The 19,987-nt window shown below is 32.0% G+C and overlaps 1 protein-coding gene across 1 annotated transcript in view; it reads left to right on the top strand.

Moving 5' to 3' along the window:
- Window positions 1-2,837, top strand: part of LOC129231865 (synaptic vesicle glycoprotein 2C-like) — an 86,198-nt gene extending 83,361 nt beyond the window's left edge. Inside the window, exon 13 of the mRNA XM_054866251.1 lies at window positions 1,609-2,837. Within this exon, the coding sequence (XP_054722226.1) occupies window positions 1,609-1,789 (181 nt within the window). The 3' untranslated portion in view covers window positions 1,790-2,837. The remainder of the gene's footprint in view (window positions 1-1,608) is intronic.
- Window positions 2,838-19,987: the final 17,150 nt, after the last annotated feature.

Below are 19,987 nucleotides of genomic sequence, written 5' to 3'. Positions count from 1 at the left end.
TGCAATTTTTTTAACATCCTGTGGTTGCGATTGATATTTTTAAAAAATGCAAACAATTGATGAACTTTTGTGCCCTGATTGCTAAAAAAAACTATTGTTGCAGTTGCATCTGAAATAACTTTCAGCACCATGTCGTTTCAGTCTAAGGTGCTTTAGCCCGTAGTAACTGAAAAATTATAATCTATAATTGCATATTATTTTCCGTGATAAAATAGCTAATACAATGCGCAGATAGTCTTAGAAAAGAATTTTTCTTAATTATGCGTGTGATTTAGGGGTAACCTAGACACTCAGAGAAGAAATGTCCCATCATTTGTCCTCTGAGACTCTTGACAGCGTGATGGAGTCTTGGTGAAGCAGTTGATTATCTCTACTGTTTCAGGATTACATACTGGGGAAAACAATACCAGTTAGAGATGAAAAAGCCTTACATATTTTGAACTATAGAAACATATCTGAAACTTAGAGGAACTTTGGGAATTTTGAAGGAAAACAAACTCCATTCATGTACACGATATTATGCCTATAGCATAATTGTTAAAGGTTTTCTTCAGTCGATATCCTTATTTTTAAAATATCTTGTATGGTTGCAGAAACCAGATGTTGCTTAGGTAAAGTTGAACAGAAGTTGAAAATATTTCGTGAAGAAGCTTTGCTTTTTTTTTTTTTTTTTTGTATTCAAGCATTAAAATAAGTAATGCTTGCTTAGATAATCAGATATTATTATGAACTTTACGAGATGTTATTGACGAGATAATTTTGCTTTTAAGCACTACTTACGTACAATATTCGGTTTCTTTAAAGAAATTGGTGCATACTAAACTATTTTTTCGTTCACAATGTAACATAGAATCCACTGCTATATATGATCTCATTTCGTGTTTCTGCATTCCTAATCGGAGTACATCACTGTAAAACCTCGTTTAGATGGATAAAACTTTGAAAATCAATTGCTCTGTAGCCAAGAACTACTTTTAACGTTTATTGTCAAACCCATTTCGATATATTACGGGCAAAAACTTTGCCATAACAGGGGAGAAACTAACGGCAGAATTGCACCAGAAAATTAAAACATAAATATTCGAATCGGAAGTCTATTTCAACTAGCATATTTTGGCTGTGCTGAAATACGAAAGTTTAAGAATTTTCAATTTCACTAGAGCAGAACATTTTTTTTTGAAATTGAACAAAAATGTTGTTATTTTCTGATTATGTATCAAAAATTTCACCGATTTCTACTACAGGATGGAAAAAAGGTCATAACCCTAATATAGGTACTTAAAAGGGGTTATTTGGTGCCGGAAAGGCGTTCCACTACTCTTTTCTGAAAAAATTAATTTCCCTCTCACATTACATTGAATGCAACTCAGGATTCAATTTGAGTTCTGGTACTGCTAAATTTACGAATTCACCGCTGTTACTTGAATACCCTACACTGAGTGCTCTATAATCTAGAGCACTCAGAGTAGATAGATCTAAGGTACTAGATCTTGAGTATTTTAATCAATCTAAAATTATTAGATCAAAGCTTGGAGAAAATATGCATGATGAATCATCAAATAAGTATCTTAGTGCATATTATTAATGTACCCCTTGTGTATTTTACAGAACTACAAGCTATGGAATTTTTGCTGCTGTAAGTCGCCTTTCAGCAATCTTGAGTAATATAACTTTCGGAAGTGCTGTGGAAGTTTCAAAAATCATTCCAATCATTATATCAAATGCCGTATTGTTGACAGGAGCTGTGTGTGTGTCACGTATTCCAGAAACTAAAGATTATTTAGTTTAAAATGAAGCATAAGACTTTACGATATAAATATGGCAATACAGTATCATTTGCTTGAATGTACTCAACACTGTAAAAAACATTCAGAAACGTTCCTGGACAATAATGGAAAGCTAATGTACCTAATTTCTTCCAGTAACATTTCAGGAAAAAAGCAGGAAAGTTTGCCGCGGAAAGTTAGTAACATTCCTAAAGTTAACCTGCAATCTTTCTGAAAAATTCAGGAAGAGTCCTAATCAAAGCTAGTCGTGTTTCTGAATAAATCAGGAACCTTTAGTGAAAACTTGTATAATTTTTTGTAATCGCCTTCCTGATTTACCAGGAAAGCCCCTAAAGCAAATATGGCCGAAGCTGAGACGGAATTGCAAGCAATTCTTTTATACCAACAATGTCATTTCGCCCTTGATTGGGCATCAGTCAATTCGGGGAGACCGTAATTAAGCTGAAAGAGAAACACCTAATAAAGAAGTTTAATATATATTTACACTGGTAGGTAAAAAAAAACTTTATACAGCGTAAAATCAGCATCCATGGAAGTTGTGGCATTTCAAGAAACTTTTTAGCGAAAAAACGTGTTTTTCACAGGAAACTTGTGTAAATCCCTGAAATCGCGGAACGTTACCTGGAAGAAATCAGTTACATTTTGAATTTTTTTTACAGTGAACTAATTGTTTGGAGACGGTGAAGTTTTGCAATAACGGAATGTGCACATTCAAAAGAGAAGAGAAAAGCAAAAAACAAAATAAATCTTTTATTTTTTACTATTATATTTGTTAAGAAAACATTGCAAAATATTTACTTTTGCGTGCGTTGGTATCAGTAGACCCTTTCGAGTATTTCTATGTCAGGATCCTTCTTTTTTTACACGCCACGTCAGAATGAATTTTCCTCTAATTAACTCTGAAGCTCTCTCTTTCTTAAGCAAATAGTTATCACAAGTGATTCTTAATTATTTTTCTTGGCTCCAAAGATTTTTCACTTCTTATCAGTTTCTGTATAAACAACATGTGGCCTTTATGTTTACTATGGTCAAAATTTAAAAAAAAAAAAAGGAATATTTTTGTATTATGCATTAGTGTCTCATTTAATACCCGTATAAGAAACTCTGGTTCATCTATGAAATAATGTACGTTATTTCTTGACTTAAAAACCTTAATTTTCTTCCATTTTCACATATTTCTTGTAATAACTCCATTAAATACTTTATTTCATTGATATCATGAAGAGTCGTTCAAACTATCGCAAATGCTTCAAGTATATTTAAATAAAAGTAGTCGGTATTCAAATATTTTCAATATACTAACTTAGATATTTTCTCATTTAACTTCAATTTTTTTTAAATGCATTTTTCTGTGCAAAACGTTTTATTTAACTTCATTGCCAGAAGAGATAATAATTCCAATTATAGCATTCAAATTAACATGCTCAAAATCTTTTGAAATTGAAAATTTCAATTGTGCTTCATCTAACTTGATTTTATTACTTAACTTTAGCCTTTTTATTAGCACTTATTTTTGAATTCTGATTTAAGTGCTTGTTGGCAACTTAGATTTTTTTACGTATGAATTTAGCGAACATTTTTCCCCCCCTTAATAAGCTCTGTTGTCATGTTTTACATCTACGTTTTTTAAAAAAAAGTCACAGATGTCAGGATGTTGTTAGAAAAATATCCAAAATTCAGAAATAAAATAGTTTTGCTTTTTTTATGAAATTTGATTCCTATATTCAATTTTTTTTTTCTATTTAGTTTTGTTTGTCCTAATAAAATACTCACCTTGGATATGAATTTTCTTCAAACGTGCTCTTCAAGTTCTCTTACTAGTATTATATGTTGAAATTTAACAATACGCATAAAAATATCTCAAATTTCCGAAAAAAATAATAATTTGTAGGGGAATGTGGGGTAAAGTGTTAAAACGACGTACTTTTTTTTAAAACAAACATGCTAGAAATGTGTTCTGAAAATTACGGAACATAAAGAAAGACCTATATATTTTATAATATAACAAGCATTGAAACATTAGTTCTTGGCATTAAATGTGTACCTTCAAAAAAAAAAAAGAGGGAAATTTTCACTTTTTTTCATGGGTCAATGTAAAAAATAAACTGTTTTTCTAATTAAATATTTTCTATTCGATTATTAAAGATATTTTTGATCAAATAAATGAGTAATTAAAAGAATGAATGAACATTGGAAATAAAATGAGACAATATAAACGAACAAATAAATAAATGAGAAAAAATTACATGTGTACCTTCATAGTTAAAATATTACTTTATAGGTGGCGCTAAAATCAGAGAAAATATTTCACTTTGCCCCACATTCCCCTACTTGGTTTATGGTTTTGTAAAAACATTAGAGAACCAAACATATATATATATATATATATATATATATATATATATATATATATATATATATATATATATATATATATATATATATATATATATATATATATATATATATATATATATATACAGGGTGTCCTGAAAAAACTGGTTGTTTTCAAAAATTTATAGCAGAAAAATAGTTAATTATAAAAAAAAAAATCAGAAAATTCATGTGGTGGGCCGTAAGTTTCGTCCCCCAGAGTTCAAAATTTTAGTTCAAAATTCTTTCAAAAGATGGCGCTGTAGATAGTAAGACTCTAATTGAAAAAATAACAATTGGAATTCACCGATTTTCCCTCCGATTGCTACATGTAGTTGCAGCCGGCGGCATGCATTTTGAAAATATTGTAGAGTAAATTTGTTTATAAAAAACGTTTTTCGAAAAACTATGATGTAATTTTCTGTCTTTCTTTGATTTTCGGTCTCACAATCTGCAGCGCCATCTATTGGAAAATTCTTGAACTAAATTTTGGAACTTTGGGGTACGAAACTAACAGCTCACCACATGAATTTTCTGCAAAAAATATTTTTTTTATCATTAACCATTTTATCGTTATAAATTTTTGAATACATTCAGTCTTTTTCAGGACACCCTGTATATATGTGTGTATGCATACTCATTTCTCATTCGGAACACTTTGACTACTTTTAATGCAATTATCAAAATATTCAATAATTTTTTTTCTTAGTTTAGGCTTACAATGACAAGCTAATACTTTCTCCTGAATAAAATCTCCATTCATTTTTCCTCAGAATTACTTTGGATCAAATTTTCTCTCTTTAATATCAAAAATTCAAAAAATGATAACCAACAAAAAAATCTCATGAATATTGGCTCAGACATGTGGTACTTCTCTTTTGAATGGTGTAATCATACAGCTGTATTGTATTGCTTTCATGCATGTATTGCAATTCTAATATTAATAGACAACATCCCACCGGATTCATTTCCATGTTGAAGTGATGACGATCATTGTGATAATTTTATCATTTATCGATTCATTTTAATTTATATTTATCATCTGATTTACAGTGTAAAACCAATTACCATGACCAACTTTATTCACAGAAAACTGAAATCTATCAACTACAACAAAATAGATACATAAGGAGATGTTAGCGTAAAATTGTTAAAGGAATTTGTTAAACGTACGTAGACGAAGTATTAGTTTCATAAGCGCTGCATATCCTTAAATGCTAAACATTTTGGGAACAACATTTCATACATTTTCTGTTCTTCTTTTAGCTGCCTTCAATGAAGTCGAGCTGTTTGTCACAACATTATACAGGTTGGTTATAAAGTCTCCATGCATTTTTGCTTAAAATAGTTTTGCTAAGAAAGAGCTGTACAAAAACGCAATATAATAAATAGAACATTAAATTAGTAGAGAAAACCCCAAATGTCTTGGTACGATTTCTATTTTCCCACTGCAGGCGGAAACACCTTCTGTAATGTTGTTGGTGTCATTAGAGCTACTGCAGTCCTAATTTGCTGCTCTAATTATTCAATCCTAAAAATCTTCAATTTATACGTGTTGAATTTGATCCAACCCGCTGGCGTAACTTCAATATCGAAAGATTGCCGGAAGAGTAACGTCACCAAAGATGACATACGATCACATTTTTTTAAACCTTCAATTTCTTTGTAAAAATTCTTTTGAATCATCTGCAAAAAATTTAGATTTTGCACATAGTTTTCAGAAATATATAAAGACTTTATAACGCCTTGTATTTTCTACAAACATACACTGATACATGAGATAACCCAGTCTTAGCAACTTGGAAAACTTTCCTATCATAGTTAGGCACTATGGGAGGTTTCGAAAAACATTTTAGGTTCTTTTTCTGAAAAGTTGAAATAATTAGAATAATTTTTGCAGGAAAAAATTCAAACGATATTTTTGAAAAACCCATTCTAATATGTTTACGTGAAAGCATTTAAAAAATATTAATGCTTCAAGAAAATGGCCAAATATTCAATGAAGCTTTTGAAGGGGGTAAGTTACCTTTTTGCTCCTCGTCAATAAATGACATTACTTTTTATTTATACCCTAGCCCTTTTTTGCACGCAATTGTTAACTGCTGGGAGCAGATGTCCTTTAGTGGCTGCACGCATATCTCTTTGCTTATTATTTTTTGTCTTACCTCTTAATCATACCGGACGTGCATGCGTTGACTTCGGCTAGAATGTGTGACGTCATTTCTGATGACGTCACTATGGTCTTCGTGCGGACATTTAATGCTGCCAATACAGCTCAAAAAATATACATACATTACATTTTTATATTAAAAAACTATTATTTTATGAACAAAATTCTGGGACTGGCCCCCAGTGAAATATGTATTTGACAATTCTAAAAATGTAAAAATAATATCGACGAAGTATTTTCCCCTGTGTTTGAATACGACTGCAATTATTCAAAACTGGTATTAAATTTATTCGAATATAATTGTTTTCAGAAAAACATTCATGTATCTACATTGATTTTTTTTTTTTTTTTTTTTTTTTGTAAATATATACATTTAGAAATGCTGGATACATTGGATATGGTTTTACATTGTAACAAAATGCTCATAACACGAATAATAATAAGCATTTAGTTTCATTCTTTCTTACGCACACAATTTTGTACTTTTGCGTAATTAAAATGGCAATATTTATTGTTCTTACTTGTGTCGTCAAACATACGTTTGTTAAGATTGTTTAGGTTGCTATGAAAATCAAGAGTTCATTGTCTTAGACTATGTGTTGTATAATGCCAAGATATACGTCCAAACTTAATAGTTTTTAGACAAGTAACGAATGTTGTTTATAGCTTAAGCTTTAAATTAACTTCGCTTATGTAATCAACTTCATGTCATTGTAGTTGTATATTCTGTATAAGCTGTTAAACATTTTGAGGGGGAAATCATGTTTTCATTTAACGTTGCTAATTTAATATTTAATTCCTTCGCTTTGTTGAGTAGTTCAGACAGTGTCCTTCATACAGTACACTTAAAATCAAATATGGATTCAAATATTTTTTTACTTACGTATTAAATTGAAATCCATGCCAAATCTAAAGTGCGGTAAAAATTACGAAAATGTTTAATTAGATCAAGCGTTAAGAATATCCTGACAAACATTGAACATATTTTAAGGATTAGTTTAGAGAGCGATTGAATTAATCATTATCTTCCTGCGTTTTCTCAATTAAGCGAAAACAAATTCATGTTGGTCAGAATTTTAAATGAAGACCGTTTTCAAAAACAGTGGGAGAATTTTTAGTGAAAAATAAGGAAAATTCTAAGAACTTAATGGAAAAGAAATGAAATATTCTGTTTCTCCAAATTTCTTGGCGGAAATAACAATAAAAATCATTAATGAGCAAATAAAAATCACCAATAATGAAAAAATAATAAGTGGGTGTGAAATTTACTTTTTAACAAAATAAGAAAATAAAACATGAACTTGGATCCTCTTTGACTGCGTCTTTTAGCACTAAATGGAAAAAGGAAGATATTTTTAATGTTACTTTTCCTATGTGCCCTTTGTAACAGAATATTAAATCATGCTGACCCCTTTAATGCTTACTGCGTATTGCATATACCACAAAAGGTGAACTTTCTGTACATAGTAATATCCAGGGCTAGCAAAAGGCATAGGCAACTGGGGCACAGGCCCAGGCCACCACAGTTTGGAGGCACCAAATCAGTGCTTTTTTTTTTTTTTTTTTTAATGGTGTAATTTCATGGCGCTCTAAAGAAAAATTTGGGCATTAAAACTAAAAAAAAATATATGTTCTTAAAATTTTCACTCTCTGTCATAAATCTCAAGGTTGCTCCAAGCTTTACCCTATACTTACACCGAAGACAATTGGCCGTTGGCCACGGCTCAGGATCAAATTATTTTTCATTGGCGTTCCGGTAGTAAAATATTTATGAATTCTCTTCCTGATTTATCCTATTATATTATTTATCGGTTACGTAACAGATGCTTTGGTCGTCTACATCATATTGCAACCAGGTAAACTTGATAACATCTTATACATTTTTGAATTTTTTAAATCATATATACATCGTTTCTAGTTAGATTATTAGTAATTACGGTAATATAAATATTTTAATCAAGGGATCGCCAAATTTGGTTTGGTTGCGGTATTATGCCAGTAGCAAAATATTTTGTTGCTTCACTATATAGAATAAGAGAGTGAAGGGCATCAAATAAAGTTCGTGCCCAGTGTCCTCAAAAGTCATAGTCGGGCCTTGGTAATATCTCATTGGACAGCGCCACCCAACGGTCATTCAACGATGGCGTTGCTATGCGAAGGATTTAAATAACTCTAATTAAATTGTTAATTTCTAAATTCTCCGCTATTAATTTTTATTACGTCCGATAGTTGTATCTTTCGGACATTTTTGAGTTCTTTTTTTCTATATGTAAAAAGCGAGAAAGCGATAGACGTTTGAGGAGGTAAGTAAAAGCAAACAGGTCCACTTTAAAAATAAAAAAAATCGGGAAAGCACAAAAATCTATTATTTATTTAATATTGGTGTTTACATCAACAAAAAGGTGGTCATATTGTTCAGTTTGTACCTATTGTTAGTATTTTACGTCATGTTTTGATAGAAATATGCTAATTATTTAATTATTTAACGTTAAGTATTGGACATGTTCCGTTTTGCTTGAACTCGCTGGATATGTGTTTTGTTGCATGAACTAGGCTGAGATATGTTCTTTTTTGCCAGGAAAATTTGTTTTCTGAATTTATTAAGTAAAACCCCCAAAAACATTAACAAAATAACAAACAGCATGGTAGTTTCAATTTCAAATCTAATACATGCAATAGCTGTAAATATCACTGCTGGTGATATAAAGGCGATGTTTAACTCACAAAATACTCTACGAAACAAAGACTTTTTTACTTGCAATGATACATCAACAGAGTTGTTGTATAACTAGAGAAATGTTTTGTAACATAAAAATCAGAATGCAAATAAATTCTCTTCGACTTTTTGCGATTATCATGGCTTTCCCGTTTTTTAGCATTTTTCAAAAAAAAAAAAAAAAAAAACTCGAACATTTTTTTTCCTAAAGATTTTCTACTACTTCAATTACCACCACGATTCTCCTTTCGACTTTGATTTGTAATCAACTTTTAACTATATTACTTAACCTTGTTGGTTCAATAAGATGCATAGAAAACGTTTTATGCACTGGAATTACTTTTCCGTGAATATTGAAAATGCTACAGTTAACATTGAATCCATGTGTTCATTATAGGAGTCACATGACCAAACTATCGTTTTCCATTGGCTAAAGAGGATTCGTTCTTGTTTGCTTAGGACACATGTATGTATATGCTCTTTCATGCTTTGACCGTCAATTTTCAAAGCTGTGAAATGACAGGATATGATTTTTTTGAAGTGAAACCAACTACACTACCTTATAGGAATGAGGCTGACAAATAAAATCAGTCATTTCCTCAATTTTGTATTTTTGTGGATATGTTTGCCTTTACATGGCGCCTTCTCATTTAGCATTAGCGTGGCGTTGGTTTGAGCAATCTGAATTCTGATATTATTGACATTATCCTTTGTGGAGAAAGAACGATGTTATAAAAAATGTAATACATTTAAGAGAAGAAAAGTGGCAGATATATTGAAATAAAATGCTTTGAAACTTCTCAGCATTACTGCAAAAATGGAGGGAAGGGGGGGGATGTAGACAAATTACTGTTATTATTATTTTAAATCCAAGCTAATAACCAGTCTGAAACCTTTTTTGACACCGAGATAATGCTCCCGTTCGAAACTAATAGTACCAAAGAGAAAGTAGTAAAAATGTTTAACGATATACTGGCAATTATAGACGTTGCCTCTTTCCCTCAGAATCTTTTTAGCACATTCGACAGCTTACTCCATGCAGCTGACTTGAAACTTCAAGGAAAATCTGAGGAAAACAGTACTTCAGAGGTCTACGTGAGGCTTTTAGCTATTAGGCTATTAGATCATTGAAAAATAATTGAGATTCTTTAAATGCTGATATTTTAAAGTTTTTTTTTTTTTTTTTTTTGGCATACGATCACACTTTTGATATGTAGAAACAAGTAAGCTAACGATCTGTTACTTTTTTTTTTCCTTTTTTGCTAGTTAACCAACTCTTATATCTGATCACATGCGTTCAGCATTAAGTCTAAAAAGCATGGTATTTTTTAAACAGGGATGAAGTTTGCAAATAATTTACTACATGCTTAAGGATACATAATAGGGATATTACGAATGCTCATTGAGATATTTGAAATGTAAGTGCTCAAACTATTGATCAGGAGAGAAACCTGCTCTTTTGAAGTTAGAGCTTCATTCTTTGCTCACGTACCTTTTAAGGAAAATTCATGTCTCCGTAAATTTTGAATTCGTCAAGCAATAAAAGACATGCATCATATATTATTTTAATTTGCATGTTTAATCAAAACGTGGTTGTATTACAAGTAGATATTGCTGGAATCTTTCTCTGTAAAATTTCTCCTTGACATTTTTAGAGGTGTAAACTTATTTCCGGGAAGTGATGGATGCGAAAAAAATAAAAACTATTTTATTTTACATTTCTATAAAAAAAAATTTTTAATATCTTTCTACGCATGAAATTCCAAAATGGCAGGGAATGTAGAGATGCGTGCTATTTTGATTTTCAACATATAGCTCGTTTGACACTTTGTGTTTAAAAAAAAAAAGACAAAGCATCCAAAAACTTTTTTTTTTGCATTTTTCACGATGCTAAAATTTTATTAAAAGTACTAAGCATGAAAGTAAGCTTGACTAACTTTTTGAGAAATCTTCCCAGTTTTCAAAGTGTAAAATATGTTTGTACGGGCGTTAAAAATATTTTTGATTGCTTGTAATCATGTTGTTAACAATTTTTCTGATTTATTTTGATGCATTATCGTTGCTGTTCCTAATGTTTTGAGGAATAAAAGCTCTAAAATTGCGAAGGATTTATAAGTGAAAATAAAATAAAATTAAAAACAGTAAACGGTTCTTTGAAATCTTTTTTGTATATTTTTACAAAGCTCAACTTTAATTAATTATTCAATGTATCTGTTAAAAGATTACTATCAGAATTATATTCCACGTTTAAAATGAATGAAAACATCTAAATTCAGCGCATCCTATGAAAGACAACTATAAACTATCAAATTTCAATGCAACTAATACTGTATAACGAGTTCTTAAAATCAATTTTTGCATCTTCTAACCATACTAAATCTACGAGATTTATTTTATTTAATTTTTCTGTTGTATTACACTTCAACGAATTTAAAAAAAGAAACATTTTCACAGCTCCACAAAAATTGTGCTTCAATTTAAATGCTTCGCTTGAAGTAATAATAAAATCACATGCTGGCAGGTTTTCATGGGAAAAATATTTCAAGAAAAGATGATCAATGCTTCTATATTACTACGAAAATGATTTCGATGGAAAATATATTTCGGTTACAGACAGCTGAGCACTTTTTAAAAAGATGTCAGAAAGATGGGGAAAGAAATATCTTCAATCATTTTTGCAGTTTTAACTATACCAACTGAAAATCGTAAGTATTAAAAATAATCTTAATACTCGGAAACTATAATGGATTTTTTAAATGTTTGTAAAATTTATAAAATAAAGTGAATTTACTTGAATGTATTAAAATATTTAATGATGTTACATTCTTCGTTGGAATATTTATTGAAGTACAACACGTTTTAATTTGAAAACGCAATAAAGGTAGGGTAAAAAAATTAAAAATGCTGAACTGACTCAAATATTATTGCATTTGAAAGCAACCCAAATGGTTTATTTATTTTTAATTTGAATGCAAATTTAGCCAATGCATGTTGAAATCTCTCTTCTCATCAACGTACGTCATTTGGGGGATTGAACTTAGATTTGATTATTTTTATTGTACTTTAATAACAGAAATACATTTTCAACTTTCTGCTTGGATTTCAAAACGTTACTCTATTTTAATGTGATGCAGTATTTAGCTTTCAGTATGCAGACTTATATGCAATAAATACGAAGAAATGTTGTACAATGCCATGTTATACAAGTTGACGTTTTGATTCAGAATGTAAACACCTGTAAATGCAGTAATGTATTGTTTTATAGATATTTTTTCTAATAATGTAAGTAATTGTTTGATTGTATATATGGCAAAAAACTTCATACTTTAAATATTTTTTCTAAAGAACTTGAATGCATGTAATAATGTTCTAATTTTTAGACAAATCAAAAAAATGAAATGTTTGTTTTCTTTGTGAATACCCGACAATTGTCCGTAAATGTGAAAAAGAAAATGATATTTGAATAATCCAGTATAAAATTTCCAATGCCATTTTCTCAACATTATAGTAGATTAAATTCTTCTGAACAGGAAAAAAATATATTTGAGTACTGTAAGTTTCATAAAAGGCTTGAATCTACACGAATAAGTGTAAAATTGTTGAATTCTGCAATAAAACTGCTGTTTTCAATACTTAAAGTAATGCAATAAATCATGTGTTCAATGTTGGTTGTTTTTGTGGATTACTTTACTAGCTAAGGAATGCTGTGCCTCCGAATTTTTGCATTGAAGCTACACAAAATAAAACTGCTGAACATCATATTACTTAATAGCGGATTTAGTAGTTAGTTTGTATTGATTTATAACAGCTATGAAACAATTTGAATATAATTAAACCAGGCATTGTTAATTTTGAAAGAAACATGTTTAAATCGTTTTATTTTAAAAACATTTTTGAAATGACAGTAGAACCTCGTTACTCGGCCCCCGTTCATCCGGATGAAATTTGTAGAGTTGAAAAAATTTTATATTCACTTAAGTAGTACATCCAAACCTGTTTTTATGCGGTGAATAAGGGATTGCATAAAAAAAATTGTTCGAAACTTCACGAGTAGCTATAAAAAGTTGCTTTCGCAACACAGTTATTTTATGTATTTATTTATTATTATTTTTTTTAATGTGGCGGATAGGGATCGCATAAAAAATATCTCACGTAGAAAATAACCCAAAATCTTATATTTTAACGAAATCAAAATAAACCAAATGATGATAATTTTGCCGACTCCCGAAAAATTTCCCGAATAAGGAAATTTTTGGGAGATCACAGTGACTTCTCATCGGGATGCCCCTGTTGTCACTTGAAGAAGCTACCTCGCACTAGTTTATAAATTATTTCCGCTCATTTTTTCAATAATTTTCATATGCCAGACAAAAAAATCGCACAAAAAATGACTGTACAAAAACAGGTTTGGGTGTAATTCCAAATTATGATAGAAAGATTATTCGCTTTTTATTTTGATTAAACGTACAACTCCTGCAATAAATTATAGCAAACCTTGCAATAAATTATAGTAATCTAACAAATAACATAGAGTATTTAAAGTAGACTCGACACTACTGCAGCTAAACTAAAATGACAAAGTTTGCGAGTAACAACCCTATACAATTTTGCTACAAAGCAGGGGCAACAAATAGAGGGGAGAGAGGAGACAGTTGCCCCCCCCCCCCCCAAATATTATTCGCAGAATGATACGAAATGGGAAAATTAAATTTACGTAACGCGCAAATCAATGATCAGATCATATGCTGAAGGAAATTTAAAAAAATAAATAAATAAAAAATCTCCAGCTGATCTATCTATACATATAATGAAACAAAATGTTTGTGTGTGTGTGTGTGTGTTTGTGGCTCGCATCCTGGGAAAACGGTAAGGCCTAGAAAGATGAAATTTGGTACACAGGTGCAGTTTTTGCCAAAAATGTGCACCTCGGGCTTTTTTAGTACTTTTTACCTCACAGACCCCGAACCAATCGCACCACACAAATATTTTTTGTACTATAGTGAAGAAAATTTAATTTTAATTATGATGAATGAAAAATTTTTGAAGATTGAGCAATTTTTGTATTTTTTATGAATTTTTGAAAAAACGTCTAAATTGCATTTTTTCCTCGGTTTTATTTTTTTCTGATATCATCCTGCGAGAAGAATCAAAGCCTCATTTCTAAAATTTAAGTTGGTAATAGTAAAAACATTTCTCCCTCTTCAGAAAAAAAGACTTCTTAAAAATACGCAATAGTTTTTTTTTTTTTTACAATTTTTTAAATTCTGAACACATCATGTGTTTTCACGCATCGGTCGAAAAAAGCGGTTTTCAATCTTTTATACTTGTGACGTCACTACTTGGATTTCGATTCGATATTTACGATGGAATCTTAATCGCAAGCAATGTTAATCTTTTTTTTTTTTTAACGGAAAAAGCTTACTTCTACATTTTATGATGTGTGATGACCACGTGTTTTTCCGGCAGCGCTTGCTTTTTTTCTTTCCTTTTTTTGTTTTATTTAGGGATTGCATTTATTTCTTTTTCCATCCCCCCCCCCTCCCAAGCTGGACCTTTTGCTGTATCTTTATTACGTTACATTTCATAGTTGTGCGAATTTAATTCAATAAAAACAGCGAGATTTTTTTTTTATCTTTGTCAAACACTACTTTTTGCACACACACTACGGGGAATTTGAGCTTTTTTTTTTTTTTTTTTGCTCTACTTAAATAAAAAAAAGTGGTTTTTTTTAATAATCTTTGTTTTTGTTAGGAAATGGGCGGGGAGGTTAAAATAAATAGAGATGGATAAGAAAATTTAGAGATAGATCGTAAAGGTAGATAGCCGCCGAAGGCGGCAATCTCTTGGTGTTAAAATGTGAATGACACAAAAAAAAAAGATATAGAGATGGATTGATTAATACTGCTGCCAAATTTATTTAAACAGCCGCCGAAGGCGGCAAACTTGAAGTAAAAAGGTAAATGACAAGTTAGCCAAACAGCCGCCGTAGGTGACTGCTTGCACACAAAGGCGAATAACGTAAGAAGGCGAACCAGCTGGTCGCCGAAGGCGGCTAGTTATCAATAAAGTTGATGAAACCCGAAACATTTCCACACACGAGCAAGTGTTTTTCGCTATTTGAACAATAACGTAGAAATTCATGAATCATTTTCAGAGCTTTTCAGAACAGGAAAAAAAAGACAGATGGAGAATCACAGTTCGTTTCAACTAAAGAAGTAATTTCCTCATATGGGCTAAATTTTTCTCACGTGTATGCTCTGTGTTATGATGATTCATCTAACGTGAAAGGACCGTGCAGTGGTATGACTGCTCGATTTTTACAAGAATTTTGACTTATCGGAAGTTCGACTTACCGCTAGTTTCGGTTTTCGACATTTTAATGCTAAAAATTATAGAATATTTTAATTAGTATGTACATATAACAGACAAAATTACAGAACTTAAAAGTTTTTAAGCACAATATGCACAGTTTAACCGAACATGTTGAGAGCAAAAAAAAAAAAAAAAAAAAAAAAAAACGAGCTGATGTGTGCATCACATGACTTCCTTTTACGCCAATTTAATGATAATAGTGTCTTGGAGTAAGCAAAGAAACACTAAATATTTTCATCCCTAGTTTCTTGCGAACAGAAGCAAAAAAACGTTTTACTCAAATTTATTTCCCCATTATTGGCAATTTTAATGTGATTCAGTGGTTAACTCTTTAAATATCACCAACATTGGCCGAATTAAAACCAGACTTACAAAAAAAAAAAAAAAAAAAAAACGCCAAATTTTTCGCCAAGTTGGCGACATAACTTGGCGGCCAAAAGCTTGGCGATATATCGCCAAGTGCTTGACAAATTATAACACCACTTGAGTTCGCATTGAAATTAACGATGATTTTTCCCAAAAAAGGTGTAACAGACCCCTTTAGGAACATCCGAAAGCAACCAAAAGGAAAGGTGCGCAACTAGACCCCACTAGGAGTCTACGTACCAAATTTCACCTTTCTAAGACATACCGTTTTTGAGTTATGCGAGATACATACACACATACGCACATACGCATACCTACATACATACGGACGTCACGAGAAAACTCGTTGTAATTAACTCGGGGATCGTCAAAATGGATATTTCGGGTGTCTGTACGTTCCTAGACATGTATCCACGTGTGGTCGGGTCGAAAGTAAAACTCAACATTCATTCGGGGGTGAGCAAAATTGAAATTAAGGCCGATTTTTAAGTGAAATATTTTTCGCGAATATAATACTTCATTTTTTGGTAAAAGGAAGTAAAAAGCATGGTTTTGATTTCGATGCTGCTGAAACCACTTGAATAGAGCTGATTCTGCTTTAGGAAAGGTGCACATTTTCATTCCTTTCAAATTCGGATTTATGGATTCTACCGCTTTAGAAGTTTCACTTTTTCTTTTAATATCATCGACAGAATACTTGCTTAGACATCTTTAATAGTAAAGAAAACTCACTCTGTCTCTCAGGAACTTATCAGCAAATGATCGAGCTAAAGAATGAAGGGGGACGCATCTTAAGCTGGGTCAGCCTTTGAATAAAGGTACAATCAGGGCAAAGTAAACAGTACAGTAAAACAAAAGGAAACAAGCTAACTCTTTTCCGCGTGTGTAATTCCTTTATCGCACATTGGCTCAACAGGTACTCTTCTTACTTTAGAGGTCTATTGTACAGGAATTGAAAGTGAAGGTGAATTAATTTTTCTCTCATATAGTCACTTCTTTCTTTCTTTTTCTTTTCGTCCTTTCAAAATAAATTTCGAGTCATCTTTGTAAAAACTTCGAGTTAAAGGAAGTTAACATCGAGATATTGAGAATAATTAGCATGGAGTTAAAGACAAAAGATCCGGGACTTCATAAAAACTTCGAGTTATCGCGAATTGATTGTATTATCATGTTATCTCTGAATTTTCCAAACTGTTGGATATTTTTTGTCAAATAAGAAAAGTTTGGCTGTAACAGTGACCTCCCATGACCCCCCCCCCTCCCACCGGAGCACCTCTGGCAATCATATCACATATTTTGCACAAAATTTTCACCATAGACTGCTTTAATTCTCTACACGCATATGCATTGCATGCAAGTTCCTAATAAATATTTTACTGTACACAATTTTATATATATTTAAATTATATGGGTTATCGAGGTTTGCTTCCAACATATTATTTTTGTGAATATTTTTATTTAAAATATCATCACGAAGATAGTAAAAAAGTGGATAAAAATGCATGGGATGCCCCGAAGTATATTTTAAATAGAAGAAAAATTAAAGTAGAGAAAGAGACTCCAGCAGTTCTAAATCTTTCTAAGGTAAAAATGAATTAAACACATATAAGTATATCAAGAAATTCAAAAGCCAAGACATTTAAATTTAAATAAAACGGAAAAAAATTACAAGAGATATCACTGCTAAAGATCACTTCAGTCCAAAGCGTCAAAAGTTTTTTTTGTCTGCGGTCAAAAACGTTTGTTTTTCTAACACACAAGAATTTTCGAGGGAGAAATTTGAAGATTACATGGAAACACTAAAGCAGTTAAGTATTTTTGGAAAAGAAAAAGTGGGGCAGGATGTTTTCAACATATTTTCAAAAAAAAAAAAAAAAAAAAATTGCGAACAAAGCAAAATAAAGGGAGAAGGAGGCGCTTTCTGAGCAAAACTCCATCTTTTTACTTCACCAAAGGTAGCCTAAAATTGCGTTTTTATAACTTTAATTTCATAAAAACTTCAGAGGAAATTACACGAACCTGCTTCCACTATTATTTTCAAAAATTATCTAAACTTGACTTTATTATTATTAATTTATTTTTTAGAGCATTCTTGCCGATTCCCTCCTCTTCCCAACACTTTGTTGATCATCTAAAATCTCAAAAATTTTCCACTGGAACGTCCTCAAACCCATCCCGTCACCCAGCACTCTCAGATGCATTAAAGGTAGTACAAATGCACATTTACAGATTTTATTTCGAATTTTTTCCAGGGGAAAGATCTCTAGCGCCCCACTTTCACATCATAACAGATCGTCTAAAATTTCGTTTTTAGGAACTTAAGTTTGAAAACTTTCCTGGGGCGTTACCCTGATTTCAACCCTCCTCCCACCTTTTTGAAAAGCTTCTAAAATTCGTTTTTAAGACTAATTGCAACGTGTTTGAGGGGGGGGGAGGAGAGAATCCGTGAACTCATCCCTTTCTGTAACATCAAAGATAAGATACAATTACGTACGTTACGTATTTCAGTTTCGAAAACTTTCCGGGACAAGTTCCGAAAGATGTTCGTATTGTTATTCCTGAACTCATTGAAAAACTGAAACATTATACTGTGCAACCTCGCTCAGAGCCGGATTAACGTCTATTTACGCCACTAGGCCAAACTTAGAGATTACGCCCCACCTCACATATCTGAACTCTATTAAAATCGTATCCCCCCCCCCCCCCCAGCCATTCCCAGAGGCTTAGCAGCGGTCAGGGCCAAGTCAAGATTTCGCGCTCCCTGTGCGTTGACAAAATGAGGGATGGAAAATTTCTAGAAATGGAGGCGTTGGAAACGCAATTTTAGGCCATTTAAGGCGATTTAACGTGAAGTAATGGCATTTGGGTCATTCCATGTCAAGTGTGATCCGAAATTTGAGAAATTTTTTCCCTCACATTTTTGCATTTCTTTGAAATTTGACTAATCGATTGTACCCTTCGAGGTAATCAACAGTTCAAATTTTTAGATTTTAATCTCTTTTATTTTTTTATTTATGAGACTTTTATTTTTCGAAAAAACCTCTTTTTTTCATGGATGCTTGAACTTGAACATAAAATGGACGATAACTCAGCACTAAATATAGCTAGGTAAGATTTAATGTAGTAAGATTGAATCCCATCTCTCTCTCTCTTGTTAGCATAATCGAAAAATGTCTCAAATCTCGCTTTTAGTGCTTCAATTACGAAACATTTCTATGCGCTTTCCCCTTCAAAACTCACCCCCCCCCCCCCGTTTCATCTAAGGTTGGCTTAAATTACGATCTCGGGTCTTTAATTTCAAGAAACTGGTTATATGCACTCAATTTTAACAAAAAAAGCTTACAACCACACGTAAAAGGCCTCAATTTCAAAAATTTTCGGGGGATGGCCCTTGCATTTCTCTTCTCCTTACCACATCGTCAAAAACTGCATTTTTCAAACTACAATGTTCAAATTTGTTGCGAGGGGGGGGGGCACCAAAACTACTCGGGGAGAGGGGGAGCCCTCGGACCCCCCTTTACCTGTCTCAATCAGAACTAATTCACAATTCGTGCTTGGAGTTTGAAATTTGAAAACTTATTGGGAGATAACCCCGAGTCTCTTCCTCCCTTTAATATCACCATAGCTCGTCTAAAATTCTGTGTTTTTCAAATAAAGATCTTGAAAATTTCCAGGAGGTAAGTCTCCGGACCCCCTCTCCTGAACATAATCAAATATAACGTACAATTGATTTGGGATATTAAATTTGGAAATATTATCGGCTATCCTGGACTTCCCTCTCCCCTTCCTCCCCAACTTAAAATATAGTCTAAAAATTGCGTTTTCATAACTTCAATTTCGAAAAAATGCCAGGAGGTAGCGCTCCGACACCTCCTATTTCTGATTGAATATTATCCTTTTACGATGAAATTTAGATTGCTAGTAATGGCTATCCCTTCTAAACTAGAAACATAAATCTTCTCTCTCTCTCTCTGCATATTGGAACATGCGTTTTAAACAAAAAGGGCCGCCAAATGCGTACCTCCCGTCCCCAGTTTTTGACCTAGCTTCCGAAATTTTTTAATATTGAAGTTGAAGTTTTGAAAACAGAATTTTAAATAAAATTTTTGAAGGAAATAGGTTGTCTCCCGAAGAATTGTTTCAAACTTTAAGGCCCCAAAATGCTCCTTTTTTCAGTCACTTTAAGGGAACGGAGAGTGTTTG

The sequence above is a fragment of the Uloborus diversus genome, chromosome 10, assembly GCF_026930045.1.
Source record: "Uloborus diversus isolate 005 chromosome 10, Udiv.v.3.1, whole genome shotgun sequence".
Classification (NCBI taxonomy): Eukaryota; Metazoa; Arthropoda; class Arachnida; order Araneae; family Uloboridae; genus Uloborus; species Uloborus diversus.
This window is presented reverse-complemented; position numbering and strand designations above follow the sequence as displayed.